The sequence below is a fragment of the Theropithecus gelada genome, chromosome 19 (assembly GCF_003255815.1).
Source record: "Theropithecus gelada isolate Dixy chromosome 19, Tgel_1.0, whole genome shotgun sequence".
NCBI classification, from domain to species: Eukaryota; Metazoa; Chordata; class Mammalia; order Primates; family Cercopithecidae; genus Theropithecus; species Theropithecus gelada.
This window is the reverse complement of record NC_037687.1, coordinates 18,162,362-18,178,326: the sequence shown is the minus strand read 5'-3', so window position 1 is coordinate 18,178,326 and position 15,965 is coordinate 18,162,362. Positions and strand designations below refer to the sequence as shown.

General features: G+C 52.3%; 1 protein-coding gene across 1 annotated transcript; it reads right to left on the bottom strand.

The window, feature by feature from the left end:
• Positions 1-414: 414 nt before the first annotated feature.
• Positions 415-4,476, bottom strand: REX1BD (required for excision 1-B domain containing). The gene is made up of 5 exons (XM_025365975.1): positions 4,249-4,476; positions 4,072-4,154; positions 3,466-3,670; positions 1,858-1,937; positions 415-644 (listed from the first exon to the last, which is right to left on the bottom strand). The coding sequence occupies exons 1-5, from the start codon at positions 4,345-4,347 to the stop codon at positions 572-574; spliced, it is 540 nt and encodes a 179-aa protein (XP_025221760.1). The 5' UTR covers positions 4,348-4,476; the 3' UTR covers positions 415-571.
• Between the last annotated feature and the right edge of the window lie 11,489 nt (positions 4,477-15,965).

The following is a 15,965-nucleotide window of genomic DNA, read 5'->3' as shown; positions in this document are numbered from 1 at the left end:
ACTCAGGAGGCTGAGGCAGGAGAATCACTTGAACCCAGGAGGTGCAGGTTGCAGTGAGCCAAGATGGTACCACTGTACTCCAGCCTGGGCAACAAGAGCAAAACTCTATCTCAAAAAAAAAAAAAAAAAAAAAGAACTGGGCTCATGGTGGCATGTGCCTATAGTCCCAGCTACTTGGGAGGCTGAGGCAGGAGCATCGTTTGAGCGGGGTGAAGCCGAGGCTGCAGTGAGCCATGATCTCACCACTGCACTCCAGTCTGGGTGACAGAGCAAGACCCTGTCTCAAGCAAAAAAACCTCAGAGTTTCTAGGGAGGGTGGGAGTCTTCTACCCATAATCCCTGGCCCTGTGGGGGTCCCCCCCTCCCCAGGCACACTGGCTGCAGTACCCTAGGACACAGAGATGGCAGAGCGGCTACAGAGGAAGGGCTTTTTATTGCGGGAGGTGTCTCGAACTGCACGAAGGTCAGCAGCGCAGTGGGGCGCGACCCCAGCCAGCTGGCGGTTAGGGCTGGGCTGGACGCCATCCGCCCCTTTTCCCATCTCCCTCGGCGCATCCCTGGGGAGCCGCCATCACTCGGCAGATTCCGCATCAAACCTGAGGTCCTGGAGAACCTCGCTGATCGCCTCCATGGTTTTAATTACCCTACAAGAGCGGATGGGAACTATAAATAAAACCCAGATGGGGCGAATTAGCTGCTGCCGCGAAGCTGCAAGAGGGCTGTGGCTGTGGTGAGCCCCGGGCCCTCCTGCCCGCCGCCAAACCTCCAGGCAGCACTAGCAGCAGGAGGGACCGCTTAGGTGCCTGGGAGAAGGGGTGGCCCCATAGGTCACAGTGGGCTGAGAGAAAAGGCCATCTGGGCTCTAGGCACAGTGGCTTACGCGTGTAATCCAGCATTTTGGGAAGAGGCAGGCGGATCACCTGAGGTCAGGAGTTCAAAACCAGTCTGGCCAACATGGCGAAACCCCGTCTCTACTAAAAATACAAGAACTAGCCAAGCGTGGGGGCAGGCATCTGTAATTCAAGCTACTTGGGAGGCTGAGGCAGAAGAATCGCTTGAACCTGGGAGGCAGAGGTTGAGGTGAGCCAAGATCGCGCCACTGCACTCCAGCCTGGGCAACAGAGCAAGACTGTCTCAAAAAATAGAAAGAAAAAAACGAAAAAAAAAAAAAGGACCGGGAGTGCTGGCTTATGCCTGGAATCCCAGCACTATGGGAGGCTGAGGTGGGCAGATCACGAGGTCAGGAGATCGAGACCATCCTGGCCAACATGGTGAAACCCCGTCTCTACTAAAATACAAAAAATTAGCTGGGCGTGGGGCACATGCCTGTAGTCCCAGCTACTTGGGAGGCTGAAGCAGGGGATTCATTTGAACCCAGGAGGCGGAGGTTGCAGGGAGCTGAGATTGCGCCACTGCACTTCAGCCTGGTGACAGAGTGAGACGCCGTCTCAGCAAAAAAGAAAAAAAAAAAAAGGCCATCTTGGTGGGATGTGTAGCATCAGGAGGTTATGAAGCATGACTCTGTCAAATGTGTATGTACATGAGTGTGTGTGCTTGGGGGCTGAGAACAGGCATCTGAAGGTTTGTGCTCAGTGGGGCATGGGCGACAATATCCAAGCTCCACGGACAGCCCCGTGTGCAGGATTGGCATGAATCGAGGTACACAGCAGTGTCCCAGCAATGCACAGCGAAATTGATGTGAAGTTTCACGACTATGCCCTCTGGGGAAGTGTGTATCTGAGGGCCACCAGATGAGAACACCATTGTACAGAGGCAGAGGGTTCCTCTGCTGGGTCTGACCGTGCCAACCCTGGTGCAAATTAAGCATAGCCAGGCGGCTTGGGCAGCAGCGCTCACTTCATTTTCAGCTGGTGCATCTGTACAGCGTCCTCCTGCCCCGCCAGCTCTGGCGTCTCCATCAGCTGCAGCAGGGCCACCTGGTGGGGGGGAATGAGCAACGCGAAGGATGTCTCTACCGGCAGAAGCCACCCCCTGCCCTCCCAGGATGTTCAGGAAAAGACAGAGGCACCCAGAAAGGCAGTGCCCGGGTAGAACCACAAGGGGCAGTGCTTTGTGTAGGAAGAGTCCGAAATTCAGTTTAGAGGGGCTCTCAGAAGGCAGACAGCGAGCATGCCAGAGGCAGTGCTGAGCGCGATGTGGGCGTGGCCTGGGAAGAAAAGTGACGTCTTGTCTTAGCCAGGCAGTGGCCCTAGCGGTGGGTTAGGCTGCGCCTCATGGTCCCAGGATAAAAGTAGGCAAAAAGGCTGGACGTGGTGGCTCACGCCTGAAATCCCAGCACTCTGGAAAGCCGAGGAGGGCGGATCGCTTGAAACCAAGAGTTCGAGACCAGCCTTGCCCATACGGCAAAACCCCGTCTCTACTAAAAAAAAAAAAAAAATACAAAAATTAGCCGGGCGTGGCGGGGCACGCCTATAATCCCAGCTACTCAGGAGGCTGAGGCAGCAGAATTGCTTGAACCCGGGAGGCAGAGGTTGCAGTTAGCCGAGATCGCGCCATTGCACTCTAGCCTGGGTGACAAGAGCGAGACACTGTCTTTAAAAAAGGAAAAGAGAGGCCGGGCGCGGTGGCTCAAGCCTGTAATCCCAGCACTTTGGGAGGCCGAGATGGGCGGATCACGAGGTCAGGAGATCGAGACCATCCTGGCTAACACGGTGAAACCCTGTCTCTACTAAGAAATACAAAAAATAGCCGGGCGAGGTGGCAGCGCCTGTAGTCCCAGCTACTCGGGAGGCTGAGGCCGGAGAATGGCGTGAACCCGGGAGGCGGAGCTTGCAGTGAGCTCAGATCCGGCCACTGCACTCCAGCCTGGGCTACAGAGCGAGACTCCGTCTCAAAAAAAAAAAAAAAAAAGGAAAAGAGAAAAGGCCAAAAAGAGGCTGAGACGGGTAGCTCATGGGGGGCGTGGCCTAGGAATTCCAGAGCAGATCTCGGTGTGGGCGTGGCCTCACGTAGATGTGACCGGCCACACACACACACACACACACACACACGCATGGTTGCAGGGCCTAGTAGGCGGATCCCAGGAGAGAAATAGGCAAAAAAACTAAAGCTGTGATGGAGGAATACGGAGGCGTAGCCTGGGAACCCCCTCGCCTGTATCTACGGGAGGCTGGGGGTGGGACAGGAGAAGCGGAAGAGTGTGGGTGGAGCATTGTTGGGGCGGGACCTGGGCGTGCTGGAATAGTATTAAGGCGGGGCTGGGAGAAAGTGGGAATGCTCTAGGAATAAGGACAAAACTTGGAAAAAAAATTGAGGATAAACAGCAAGGGCAAGGTCCAAGAATCCTCAAGTGAAGACTTAATAGAGGATTGATGTGGGACTGTAAGGGGTGAGGTCTATGTATGGGATACTGGGACCACCCCCCAGTCCATCAACCAGGGGTGCGCCACGAGAGGAACCGGCCAGGGTCCTAGGGACGCGGCGGGGAATGGGTGGTGGCCTCACCGTGCCCAGCCGCGTCTGCTCCAGCTCCTGCAGGCTGCGCACGTGGCTGGCGAGCAGAGGCTGCCTGCGAGGCCCGGCCAGCTCTGCTTCCACCGCCAGCACCTCCCGCGAGGCGGCGGCGAAGGCCTGAGTCACCTCGTGCACTGTGCTCCGGTAGCGCGCGAAGTCGTAGTCCGGGCCGCTGCGCAGGTACTGGCGGTGGCCTCTGCGGCAGGTGGGGACCCTGAGGCCGCGCCCCTAGGCTCTCAGGCTCTGCACCCGCGCCAACCACCTAAAAGGCCCCCAGGAAGTGTCCCCGGACCCCAGAGGGGAGGACTGGTAGGTAGGAAGGACGCTTCCTGACTCCCGCAGGGGAACCCGAGACAGGCCCACCCCTGCTCTTGGGGAGGAGAGAGAAGCCACGAGGAGTGGGTCGTCAGGTAGTGAGGACGTGCTGTGGGGCCTTTCTCGTGAAGGTGAGGACTCGGTGCCCCGAAATCCCCGCCGCATCTGACTCTGCAGCCGCGCGAAGACCCAGCTCCTCCTCCAGGCACGCCCGCCGAAAGCACGCCCACGCCCAGAGCAGGCGGGGAACTGAACCCTGAACCCCTGCGCACCCCCACTCACTCCTCCAGTCGGCGGAAGCTCTGCGCGCGCTCAGCCTGCAGCTGGTGGATGCGCTGCACCAGCGTCCGGATCGGGGCGTCTTTCTGTGGGGCGGGGGGCACGGCTGGGGTATGTAACCGGCGCCCCTGGGTCTGCGCCGCCCGCCCCGCGCCCGTTCCCGCTCGGGCCTGGACTCACCCAGGGCCACGCCAGCTCCTTGCGTCCCGGAGCTTCGGTGGTCTCCTCAGGAGCGGGCACTGCGGGGACCGCGGGCTCCGCCGCGGTCTCGGTGATCATGACTGCGCAGCCTGGCCAGGCTCCGGAGCAGGTCCTTCCACTGCGTCCGACGCCCCCTACAGGCCGGGAGGTCCACGGACCCCCACCCTGCGGCTGGCCAGCCACGAGACCTCGGGGAAGAAAGGCGAGCCAAGACCGCGGGCCGCCCAAGCAAGCCCTCCATCCTCCACCCACTCTTCTTGTTCCGGTCCAGCGATCGCGTTTTTCCTTGAATGTGCGGCTCTGAATACAGAACAGCTGTTAGCCTTGAGTTCGTTTCTATGCTTGTATCTCAACACCGACTTCCACGTGAAGCGGGTATTGAGCGTGGGTTTTGACATTCAAGAGCGTTAAGTAAGCCTGGGCAACCTAGCGAGGCCCGCTCTCTACAGAAAAAACAGCCCGACATGGTGGCTCCCGCCTATAGTCCCAGTTACTCGGGAGGCTGAGGTGGGAGGATTGCTTGAGCCTGGAAGTTGGGGGCTGCCATGAGCTATGACCGTGCCACTGCACTCCAGCCGGAGCCACAGTGAGACTGCCTCAATAAAAGTGCAGTGGCTGGAACTCCACCGACATTAACAGAGACTCACTGGCTCTCCAGAGAATCACAGGGGTGAAGACAAGATTCAGTGACAGGGATGGTGTCAACGGCCCTCCGAATTGAATTGGGTGTCTTATGTAATAGCCCTGAGCCTGGGGCATAGCAGGGGCCAGTACGACCTCAAAGTACAGAGAAGGCCTTGGAGCTTCCTGCTGGAGGGATCCACGGGCTAGATTGAGCTTTGGAAAGCTTCCTCCTCCAGGGGCCCAGCCAGAGGAGTAGGAAGATGCTGGTAGCCTAACCTAGTGAAGAGGGACCAGCTCAGGTATGGGGTGACAGACACCAGCCTTCAAGGGGGAAGGGACTAGGCTGTTAGTGAGTCGGGAGTTTTTCCTGCCGATGGGTTCGTAGTCTCACTAACTTTGAAGAGTGAAGCTGTGGACCTTCGCGGTGTGTGTTACAGCTCAAAAAGAGTCCACAGACCGGGAGAGTGAGCAGCAGCGCAGTTTATTGAACAAAGCTAAAGGAAAGCTTCCACAAGCTGGAAAGGGACCCAGAAGGGTTGCAGTTACTGGCTCGCTAGGGCTTATATCCCGGTGTTACCCCCTCCCCTTTCTTTTTGTCCATTGAGAGTGGTTCTTTTTTCAATCCTCCCTTGGAGTGTTTTTTTTAATTATTATTATTTTTTATTATTTTTGAGACAGAGTCTCGCTCTGTCACCCAGGCTGGAGTGCAGTGGCGCCATCTCGGCTCACTGCAAGCTCCCCCTCCCGGGTTCACACCATTCTCCTGCCTCAGCCTCCCAAGTAGCTGGGACTACAGGCCGCCACCACGCCCAGCTAATTTTTTGTATTTTTAGTAGAGACGGGGTTTCACCGTGTTGACCAGGATCGTCTCAATCTCCTGACCTCGTGATCCACCCGCCTTGGGCTCCCAAGTGCTGGGATTACAAGCGTGAGCCACCGCACCCGGCCTGGAGCCGTTAATTTTGAATCCTTCACTCCATTGGTTAAGAACTCAAAACCAGGCCGGGCGCGGTGGCTCAAGCCTGTAATCCCAGCACTTTGGGAGGCCGAGACGGGCGGATCACGAGGTCAGGAGATCGAGACCATCCTGGCTGACACGGTGAAACCCTGTCTCTACTAAAAAATACAAAAAAAACTAGCCGGGCAAGGTGGCGGGCGCCTGTAGTCCCTGCTACTCGGGAGGCTGAGGCAGGAGAATGGCGTAAACCCGGGAGGCGGAGCTTGCAGTGAGCCGAGATCTGGCCACTGCACTCCAGCCTGGGCGGCAGAGCGAGACTCCCTCTCAAAAAAAAAAAAAAAAAAAAAAGAACTCAAAACCCTGAGTCACAGGGGTCTTCTGTGAAAATCCCTGAACTGGCCCAGAAAGTCCCACCAACTCCACCCCTCAGTCCCCTCTCTCAACAGAAGACCCCAACTGCTGTTGGGGTGTGGGACAATGACGGCTCTAATTGCTTCCTGATAAATAGGAGCATAGAACGGGTCCTGTAGCTGAGGTTTCCTCGTGAGAGGTGGTTTGGGTGTCAACGTCCGGGTATGGGCTGGCCGTCTAGGGTGCTGATAATAGGTGCTGGTTGAAGTTATCCAAGGTTCCATCTGCAGTACCATTTCTAGTTTCATTGATTCTATTCGGGAAGAAACGAAGCAGATGAGGGAATTGAAAAGACATGGGCCAAAGGTTACTCCCAGAATAAGGAGGGGACCTAAAAATGGAAGAAGCCAGGAGAGAACACGCTGTGAGAACCCTGAGGTAGCTTCGGTTGTCCCACTGTGTAGTCTGCTGGCTCTATTCTGAAGTCATTTAATTCCATCTCTGACTATGCCTGATTTACTGACAAAAAAACAACATTCCTGGCTCAGAAAAAGGCATGTTCCTCCCCTTTCAGCAGTGAGGAGATCTAGTGCTCGCCCGTTCTGGAGAACCACGGCTGCTAATGGGTCTGTTTGGTCCTGGATTTGAGTAAGTTGGAGAGAGATTTCATCTAGGCTTTCTCTTAGTTCTTTAGAGAGAGTTAAGGATACTGTGAGCCCAGCGGTTCCAGTTCCTAGGGTGGTAGTAAATCCTAAACCAGCCAATAGAGGAAGTAGTGAGATTGCTCTCCGCTGAAGCTTACCATGAATGGGCACAGCTACTGCCTCTTCTGAAAAGGAATAAGTCACAGGAGGTACTATGTAGGCTAAAGTATAAGTTCCTGTCCAGTTGGTGGGAGGCAAATATAGAAAGATCTTCCGGCCGGGCGCGGTGGCTCAAGCCTGTAATCCCAGCACTTTGGGAGGCCGAGACGGGTGGATCACGAGGTCAGAAGATCGAGACCATCCTGGCTAACACAGTGAAACCCCGTCTCTACTAAAAAATACAAAAAACTAGCCGGGCGAGGTGGCGGGCGCCTGTAGTCCCAGCTACTCGGGAGGCTGAGGCAGGAGAATGGCGTGAACCCGGGAGGCGGAGCTTGCAGTGAGCTGAGATCCGGCCACTGCACTCCAGCCTGGGCGACAGAGCAAGACTCCGTCTCAAAAAAAAAAAAAAAAAAAGAAAGATCTTCCACACACAAAGAACTCCTTGTCGGGGTTCTATACACCCCTGTAGCTGAAAATCTCATAAGGGCTGGGGTTGGTCTAAATTCATTTCTCGTTCCCATGATTTGAGGGTTTGGGACAAACGGACGACTCCTAGCGGTTAGAGCTGAATATAATTTGCCGAGGACGTATTACAGGGTTCCTCTAAGGCAAACCGGTGGCTAGCAGCAATAAGAAAAACTCATACTCCACAGACAGGAAGCGGGGGCAATGGGTTTTTTTAACCCTTCGCCTGTGAGAGAGGAACAAAGTCCCAGGAGGGGAATATCCTGGGCAAAGGGAAGTCTGCCCCAGCAGTAATTGCTTGTTTTGGCCTCTGGTGGGGAAATTATTTGGCTTGGGTTGGTAAATCTTAAGGGACAGGTGACTGAAATAGGGTTTCCAAGGAGCTCATGTTTATTTCCACAAAACGTAGGGGTGCCAGTAGTGATACTGTAGGAATTAGAATATTTGAACTCTAGATCCAAGGGAAGCGTATAGTTGCAGCCAGCCATGTGTCCCACATCTTGTGATCCTGGGAACACTTGACGGGAGATACAAAGGAGTAGAGGTGAAGAGAAGGAGGTTATTGTGCCCACAGAACCTATGATTGGGATGACTGATATAGTGAATTGTCGGAGAATGGCAGCGGCTGCTTTTAAGGCTGCTTGAGCCCTGTCAGGGAAATTGGACCTATCACTAGGATGAAAAAATCCTGGGCCCTTAGAAGTGTTAGCTGTGTATAAGGCTGTAGAGCTTTCCATCCATATGTTGAGGGGGGCCGGAACTGCTATATATAAGGGTGAATGAGCATTCATGAAAACCCAACAGGATGAGTTACTCTGGCTGGGATGTGCTTCAAATAAAAACCTGGAGGACGGCCGGGCACGGTGGCTCAAGCCTGTAATCCCAGCACTTTGGGAGGCCGAGACGGGCGGATCACGAGGTCAGGAGATTGAGACCATCCTGGCTAACACGGTGAAACCCCGTCTCTACTAAAAAATACAAAAAACTAGCCGGGCGAGGTGGCGGGCGCCTGTAGTCCCAGCTGTTTCGGAGGTTGAGGGAGGAGAATGGCGTAAACCCGGGAAGCGGAGCTTGCAGTGAGTTGAGATCCGGCCACTGCACTCCAGCCTGGGCGACAGAGCGAGACTCCGTCTCAAAAAAAAAAAAAAAAAAAAAAAGGCCTGGAGGACTCAAGATGAGGGGAAGAGGTTGAACGGGAAAAGGTTAAGACTTGGGCAAAGGCAAGGAAAGATAGAATGTTAGAGTACATTCTGGTTTTAAAACAATAACTGAGGTAGAACTTATGAGCACTGATTAATTTCCTGTGGTTTTTCCTTCTGAAAGAGGATACGTAGGTCTTCCAATGACTCGCAGGTATAAGAAGGTTTGTCTGGCTGACTCTTAGATTCCCGAACTAATGATTCTGTGGGTTTTTCAGGCTGCGTCCAAGGTTTGATTTGGGTGTGATGGATCCAAGACTCCACTCCAATCACCTTGACTGCAGTTGGAGTGGAGAGGGTAACCGAATATTGTCCTTCCCAGTATAGATTTAGGGATGGGGAGGTAGAGGGGAGGGACTTGACTAATACTAGATGCCCGGGATGGAACAATGCTTTTCCCTTTTCTCAGTGGCATCCCTCGAAAATGTCTTAAGGATTTGTTGGTACCTAGCCAAAGAAGTTATGTCCTTGACTAAGTTGGCAGTTTCTCGATCAAGTAAGAGGTCGTTTGTGAGAAAAGGCCGTCCATATAGCATTTCATAAGGACTGAGTCCTATCTTGTAGGGAGAATTTCGGATCCTTAATAATGCTATGGGCAAGAAGGTAGGCAGGCCATGGGAGGTGAGTTTCATGTGTTCATTTCCCTAAGTGCCTTTTGAGTATTTCATTCATCTTCTTGACTTTCCCTGAGGATTGTGGTCCCCAGGCACAATGGGGTGATACTGTATTCCTAGCGCCTTGGAAATTCCCTGAGTCACCGTGGTTCTGAAAGCCAGGCCATTATCATTTTGTAAACTACAGGGAAGTCTAAACCTAGGAATTATTTCACGGACCAGGCTTTGATTACCTCCTGGGCCTTTTCTGTCTTACAGGGGAAGGCTTCAACCCAATTCGCGAAGGTATCAACACAAACTAGTAAGTATTGAAGTCCTCGTGACTTAGGCATATGAGTGAAATCTAACCGCCATTCCTCTCCAGGGTAGCGGCCTGTCCTTTGTTCTCCCTGAGGGGGTTGGTGATGGACCAAGGGGATCATTCCTTTGGCACACTTCGCAGGCCTTGACTATCTGCCGGATAGTTTTAAGGAGGTCTCGTCCAGTGAACAGAGATTTGGCCATTTGATGGGCATACTCAATACCCATATGGAATGTTTGGTGAAGGGTTTTAAGTATTTTCCATTGATTAGCTGCAGGTGTGAGCACCTTTTCCTCCTCAGTAGCTAGCCATCCTTAGGGGAGAAAACTATGTCCCCGTGAAAGTCCCCATTCCGTTTCCGCAGGGGAATACTGGGGCCTGGTCTCCTGAAGGGGGTTATCCCATACCAAGGGTCCCTCCATAGGTGTTTCTAATGGGCGGTCCCGTCTTGTGGCAACTTTGGCCTTGGCGTCTGCCCAGCAATTTCCTTCTGCCTCCTTTCCTTCGCCTTTCCGATGGCCTCGGCAGTGCAAGACTGCCACTTCCTTGGGTTTTTGTAATAATTTCTTTTTCTTTTTTTTTTTTTTTTGAGACGGAGTCTCGCTCTGCCGTCCAGGCTGGAATGCAGTGGCGCGATCTCAGCTCACTGCAAGCTCCACCTCCTGGGTTCACGCCATTCTCCTGCCTCAGCCTCCCGACTAGCTGGGACTATAGGTGCCCGCCACCACACCTGGCTAATTTTTTATATTTTTAGTAGAAACGGGGTTTCACCATGTTAGCCAGTATGGTCTCGATCTCCTGACCTTGTGATCTGTCCATCTCAGCCTCCCAAAGTGCTGGGATTACAGGCGTGAGCCACTGCGCCCAGCCGTGTTTTTGTAATAATTTCATAATTTCTTCATGGTATTTAATGGGTGTTCCTCCGGAGGTTAGGAACTCCCTTTCTTTCCATATGGCAGCATGGGCATGTAGAACTAGATAAGCACATTTGCCGTCCATATACACATTTATTCTTTTTTTTTTTTTTTTTTTTTTTTTTTTTTGAGACGGAGTCTCGCTGTGTCGCCCAGGCTGGAGTGCAGTGGCGCGATCTCGGCTCACTGCAAGCTCCGCCTCCCGGGTTCACGCCATTCTCCCGCCTCAGCCTCCGAGTAGCTGGGACTACAGGCGCCCGCCACCACGCCCGGCTAGTTTTTTGTATTTTTAGTAGAGACGGGGTTTCACCATGTTAGCCAGGATGGTCTCGATCTCCTGACCTCGTGATCCACCCGCCTCGGCCTCCCAAAGTGCTGGGATTACAGGCTTGAGCCACCGCGCCCGGCCATACACATTTATTCTTTTTCCCTTTCCCAGCTCTAAAGCTCGGGTAAGCGCCACCAGTTCTGCTAACTGGGCGCTGGCCCCTGGGGGAAGGGGCCCACTTTCAACTACTGCTTTATCACTAACTATGGCACATCCTGCCCTTTGTAATCCCTTTTCTACAAATGAACTTCCATCAGTATATAGGTTGAGGTCAGGGTTGGTTAAGGGGACCTCTAAAAGATCCTCCCGGGCAGCCTAAGTTTGGGCTATGACCTGTTGACAGTCATGTTCTATTGGTCCTTCGTTTTCTGGGAGAAAGCCAGGTTAAGAGCTGCACAAGTGCGCATCTGAAGCACTGGTCCCTCAAGTAATAAGGCCTGGTACCTAAGTAGGCGATTGTCTGACGGCCACAAATCTCCTTTAGCAGTTAGCATGCCGTTTACATCGTGAGTAGTCCATACAGTGAGGTCTCTCCCTTGTATTATTTTGACGGCCTCTGATACTAAAATGGCCACTGCAGCTACCACCCGTAGACAATGAGACCAACCCTTTGCTACCACATCAATTTCTTTTCTCAAATATGCTGCTGGCTGTATGGTAGTCCCTCGAGTCTAGGTAAGGACTCCAAGAGTTATTCCGATTCTTTCTGTGACATATAAAGAGAAATTCTGTCCCATAGCTGGACTCAAAACTGGGGCTTGGCCGGGCGCGGCGGCTCAAGCCTGTAATCCCAGCACTTTGGGAGGCCGAGACGGGCGGATCACAAGGTCAGGAGATCGAGACCATCCTGGCTAACACGTTGAAACCCCGTCTCTACTAAAAAAAATACAAAAACTAGCCGGGCGACATGGCGGGCGCCTGTAGTCCCAGCTACTCGGGAGGCTGAGGCAGGAGAATGGCGTAAACCCGGGAGGTGGAGCTTGCAGTGAGCTGAGATCCGGCCACTGCACTCCAGCCTGGGCGACAGAGCCAGACTCCGTCTCAAAAACAAAACAAAACAAAACAAAAAAAAACCAAAAACAAACACTGGGGCTTGTGTTAGGGCCTGTCTTAGGGTTCTGAAGGCTGCCTCTGCCTCTGGTCCCCATTCTATCAAATGAGTGTTAGCTTTTTGGGTCTCCTTAATTAGAGCGTAAAGTGGCCTGGCCATTTCGCCACATCTGGGGATCCACAGTCAGCAAAAGCCGGTTATTCCAAGAAACTCTCATGACTGTTTTAATGTCTTAGCGTGAGGATAAGCCAGTATAGACTGGATACGTTCTTTGCTGAGAGCCCTGGTTCTTTTAGCCCAAACCAGCCCTAGGTATTTGACCTGCTGTAAACAAAGCTGGGCCTTTGATTTAGATACTTTGTAACCTCAATCAGCTAGAAGGTTTAAAAGATCTTGGGTAGCCTGATGGCACAGGGTCTCCGAACAGGTAGCTAGACATAAGTCATCCATATATTGAAGAATTAGGGTCCCTGGGTGCGAGAAGTGACTTAAATCTTGGGCGACTGCTTGGCCAAACAGGTGAGGGCTATCTCTAAATCCCTGGGGCAAGACGGTCCAGGTGAGCTGAGATGTTTGATCTGAGGGATCCTCAAAGGCAAATAGGAATTGAGAGTCAGGGTGTAAAGGGATACAGAAAAAGGCATCTTTAAGATTCAGGACTGTAAACCACTCTGCTTCTTCTGGTATTTGAGAGAGTAATGTATAAGGGTTGAGTACAGCTGGGTATAAAGGAATTACGGCCTCATTCCTGAGCCTGAGGTCCTGCACCAACCTCCATTGACTGTTTGGTTTTTGTAACCCTAGAATTGGGGTTGTTACAGGGGCTGTTACAACATCTTACTGGGCCTTGGGCTTTTAAATTTTTTTTTTTTTTTTTTTTTTGAGACTGAGTCTCGCTCTGTCGCCCAGGCTGGAGTGCAGTGGCGGGATCTCAGCTCACTGCAAGCTCCGCCTCCCAGGTTCCCGCCATTCTCCGGCCTCAGCCTCCCGAGTAGCTGGGACTACAGGCGTCCGCCACCTCGCCCAGCTAGTTTTTTGTATTTCTTAATAGAGACGGGGTTTCACCGTGTTAGCCAGGATGGTCTCGATCTCCTGACCTCGTGATCCGCCCGTCTCGGCCTCCCAAAGTGCTGGGATTACAGGCTTGAGCCACCGCGCCCGGCCTTAAATTTTTAACAATACCTTGTAATCCCTTTTGAGCTTCAGGTCTTAGCGGGTATTGTCTTTGGTAAGGGAAAGAGGTGGGGTCTTTTAGTTTGATTTGGACTGGACAGGCGTTCTTTGCCCTTCCAAATTGTCCTTCTAATGCCCAAACCTCAGGGTTGGTTCCTTCCTCAAGTAGGGGACAACGGATAGATGTTTTGTTCCCTGTATTCATACAGATGATAGTTCCTGCTTTGGCTAGTATGTTCCTCACAGTAAAGGTGTGAGATTCTCGGGCATGACGAGAAAGGCATGCAAGAAAATTAAGGTTTCCGGCTGGGCGCGGTGGCTCAAGCCTGTAATCCCAGCACTTTGGGAGGCCGAGACGGGCGGATCACGAGGTCAGGAGATCGAGACCATCCTGGCTAACATGGTGAAACCCCATCTCTACTAAAAATTACAAAAAACTAGCCGGGCGAGGTGGCGGGTGCCTGTAGTCCCAGCTACTCGGGAGGCTGAGGCAGGAGAATGGCATGAACCCGGGAGGCGGAGCTTGCAGTGAGCTGAGATCCGGCCACTGCACTCCAGCCTGGGTGACAGAGCAAGACTCCGTCTCAAAAAAAAAAAAAAAAAAAAAAAAAAGAAAATTAAGGTTTCCCAGTTACAGCTAAGGGGGTGGGAGAAACACCTGGTTACAGGTTGTTCCAGGATCCCTCGGATGGTAACAGACCTTGAGGACAGCCATCCAGGGCAGGACAGTAGAACTGAGAAGGCCGCACCAGTGTCCAGGAGAAAGTCGATTTCCTGGCCCTCAATGGTTAAACTTACCCGGGGCTCTGTGAAGGTGATGACACGAGCTGATGCTTGCTCCGGTCACCCTCTGTCCTGTTGCTGGTTGGGGACTTCTGGCCCAGAGAACCTTCGTCCTCTGAGACAGTGTGCCTTCCAGTGATCACCTTGGCATAGTGGACATGGGTGAGGTGGCGGCTTATTTCTCACTGGACAATCTTTTTTTTTTTTTCTTTTTTTTGAGAGGGAGTCTCGCTCTGTTGCCCAGGCTGGAGTGCAGTGGCCGGATCTCAGCTCACTGCAAGCTCCACCTCCCGGGTTTACGCCATTCTCCTGCCTCAGCCTCCGAGTAGCTGGGATTACAGGTGCCCGCCACCTCACCCGGCTAGTTTTTTGTATTTTTTAGTAGAGACGGGGTTTCACCGGGTTAGCCAGGATGGTCTCGATCTCCTGACCTTGTGATCCACCCATCTCGGCTTCCCAAAGTGCTGGGATTACAGGCTTGAGCCACCGCGCCCGGCCTGGACAATCTTTTTTAAAGTGTCCTTATAAACTGCACTGATAACAAGCCCTGCTGGGCGATCGGCCTGCTCCATTTTTTTCTCCTCTCTGAACTGCCAAGGTTTGTTTGTCTGAGGGCCACGACTAAAGCTGCAGCCTTTCTTTTATCCCGCTTTTCCTTTTTGGCCTGTTCCTCTTGGTCCCTGTTATAGAACTCCGAGGTTGCCAGGTTTAATGATGCCTCCAAATTTTGCTCAGGGCCCAAGGCTAACTTTTGGAGCTTTTTCCTAATGTCTGCAGCTGACTGAGTAATACATTTGTCCTTTAAAATTAACTGGCCTTTGAGGGAATCTGGTGACAGGGGAGTATACTTTCTCAAGGCCTCCCTTAGCCTTTCGAGGAAGGCAATAGGGTTTTCTTCCTTCCCTTGGGTTACGGTAGACATTATTGAATAGTTCATGGGCTTTTTCCTAGTTCTCCTTAACCCTTCTAGGGAACAGGTCAGTAAATGTTTGCGACTCCAGTCCCCATGATCTGAGTCAGGGTCTCAGTGGGGATCCATACTGGAAACTGCTTGCTGGCCAGTAGGAAACCGCTCTCTTCTGATGTCATTCTATCACTTATTTGACTGAGGTACCAGGTGTCCCCAAACTCTTAGGCTGCTGTTAAAGCAGCATTCTTCTCATCAGAGGTTAGGGTCTGATCAAGCAGTAACATGACCTCTCTCCAGGAAAGGTCAAAAGATTGTCCCAGACCCTGTAGGACATCTATGTATCTGTCGGGGTCATCTGAGAACTTTCTTAAGTCTGTCTTAATTTGCTTTAGATCAGAGAGGGAAAAGGGAACATGTACTCGGGTTGGGCCAAATTCCCCTCTTACAGCCTGAAGAGGACATAGCCAGGGGCCAATGGGGTCTCTTGGCTCTTTGAAGGCTCTTTGTTCCCTTTTGGGCTGTAGAAGCCAGAGAGGTTCAGCATTAGTAGGAGGAGCCGTCGGGAGGCCTGGGTATGGGGTATAGACTTTGAGCACTCCCTGTGGGGTGCAGGTTACATGACTTACACAATCGTAGGTTATCCCTTAATGAGAAGAAGGTCTGAACATATGGTACCTCGCTCCACTTGCCTTCTCGTTTACAAAACAGATCTAGTTGCAGGATGGTATTATAGTTTATGCTTCCCTCAGGTGGCCATTGTTCTCCTCCTGGAAGAGGATATTGTGGCCAGGCAGTGCTGCAGAAAAATATGAGCTGCTGCTTCTTCAATGTCTGGGAATCAAATTGGTCCCAGTTATTCAGAATACACCTGAGGGGCGACTTCGCTTTGGAGGGAACATCTCCCATCTGAAAGGAAAGCATAGGGATGCCCGCACCCGTAGTCATTCCCAGTGGACACTGGTTCTAGGGTGTCCCCTATTGTTTTAGTGTCCTTTTTCCAGGGTGCACAACCACCCATGGAACCCTGCTTATCGGATTTAATTGCGCTTACCGACGTAGCAGTTTCAACCACACTCTTTTCCCTCCCTTCTTAGCCACAAATGAGGCCAGGCTGCTGGGTTTAGTGGCCTCTTACCAGTACGACAGAAACAGTTTTTGTTCCAGTTTGTGGGTTCTTTTTTTTTTTTTTTTTTTTTTTTTTTTTTTTTTTTTTTTTTTT

Bases quoted from the DNA above. Each gene is read 5' to 3' on its own strand.
- REX1BD (XM_025365975.1), bottom strand. From the start codon at position 4,347: ATGATCACCGAGACCGCGGCGGAGCCCGCGGTCCCCGCAGTGCCCGCT. The intron at 4,155-4,248 runs GTGAGTCCAGGC...CCCGCCCCACAG, and splicing joins AGGAGCTGGCGTGGCCCTGG to AAAGACGCCCCGATCCGGAC. The intron at 645-1,857 runs GTGAGCGCTGCT...CCGCTCTTGTAG, and splicing joins ATGCACCAGCTGAAAATGAA to GGTAATTAAAACCATGGAGG.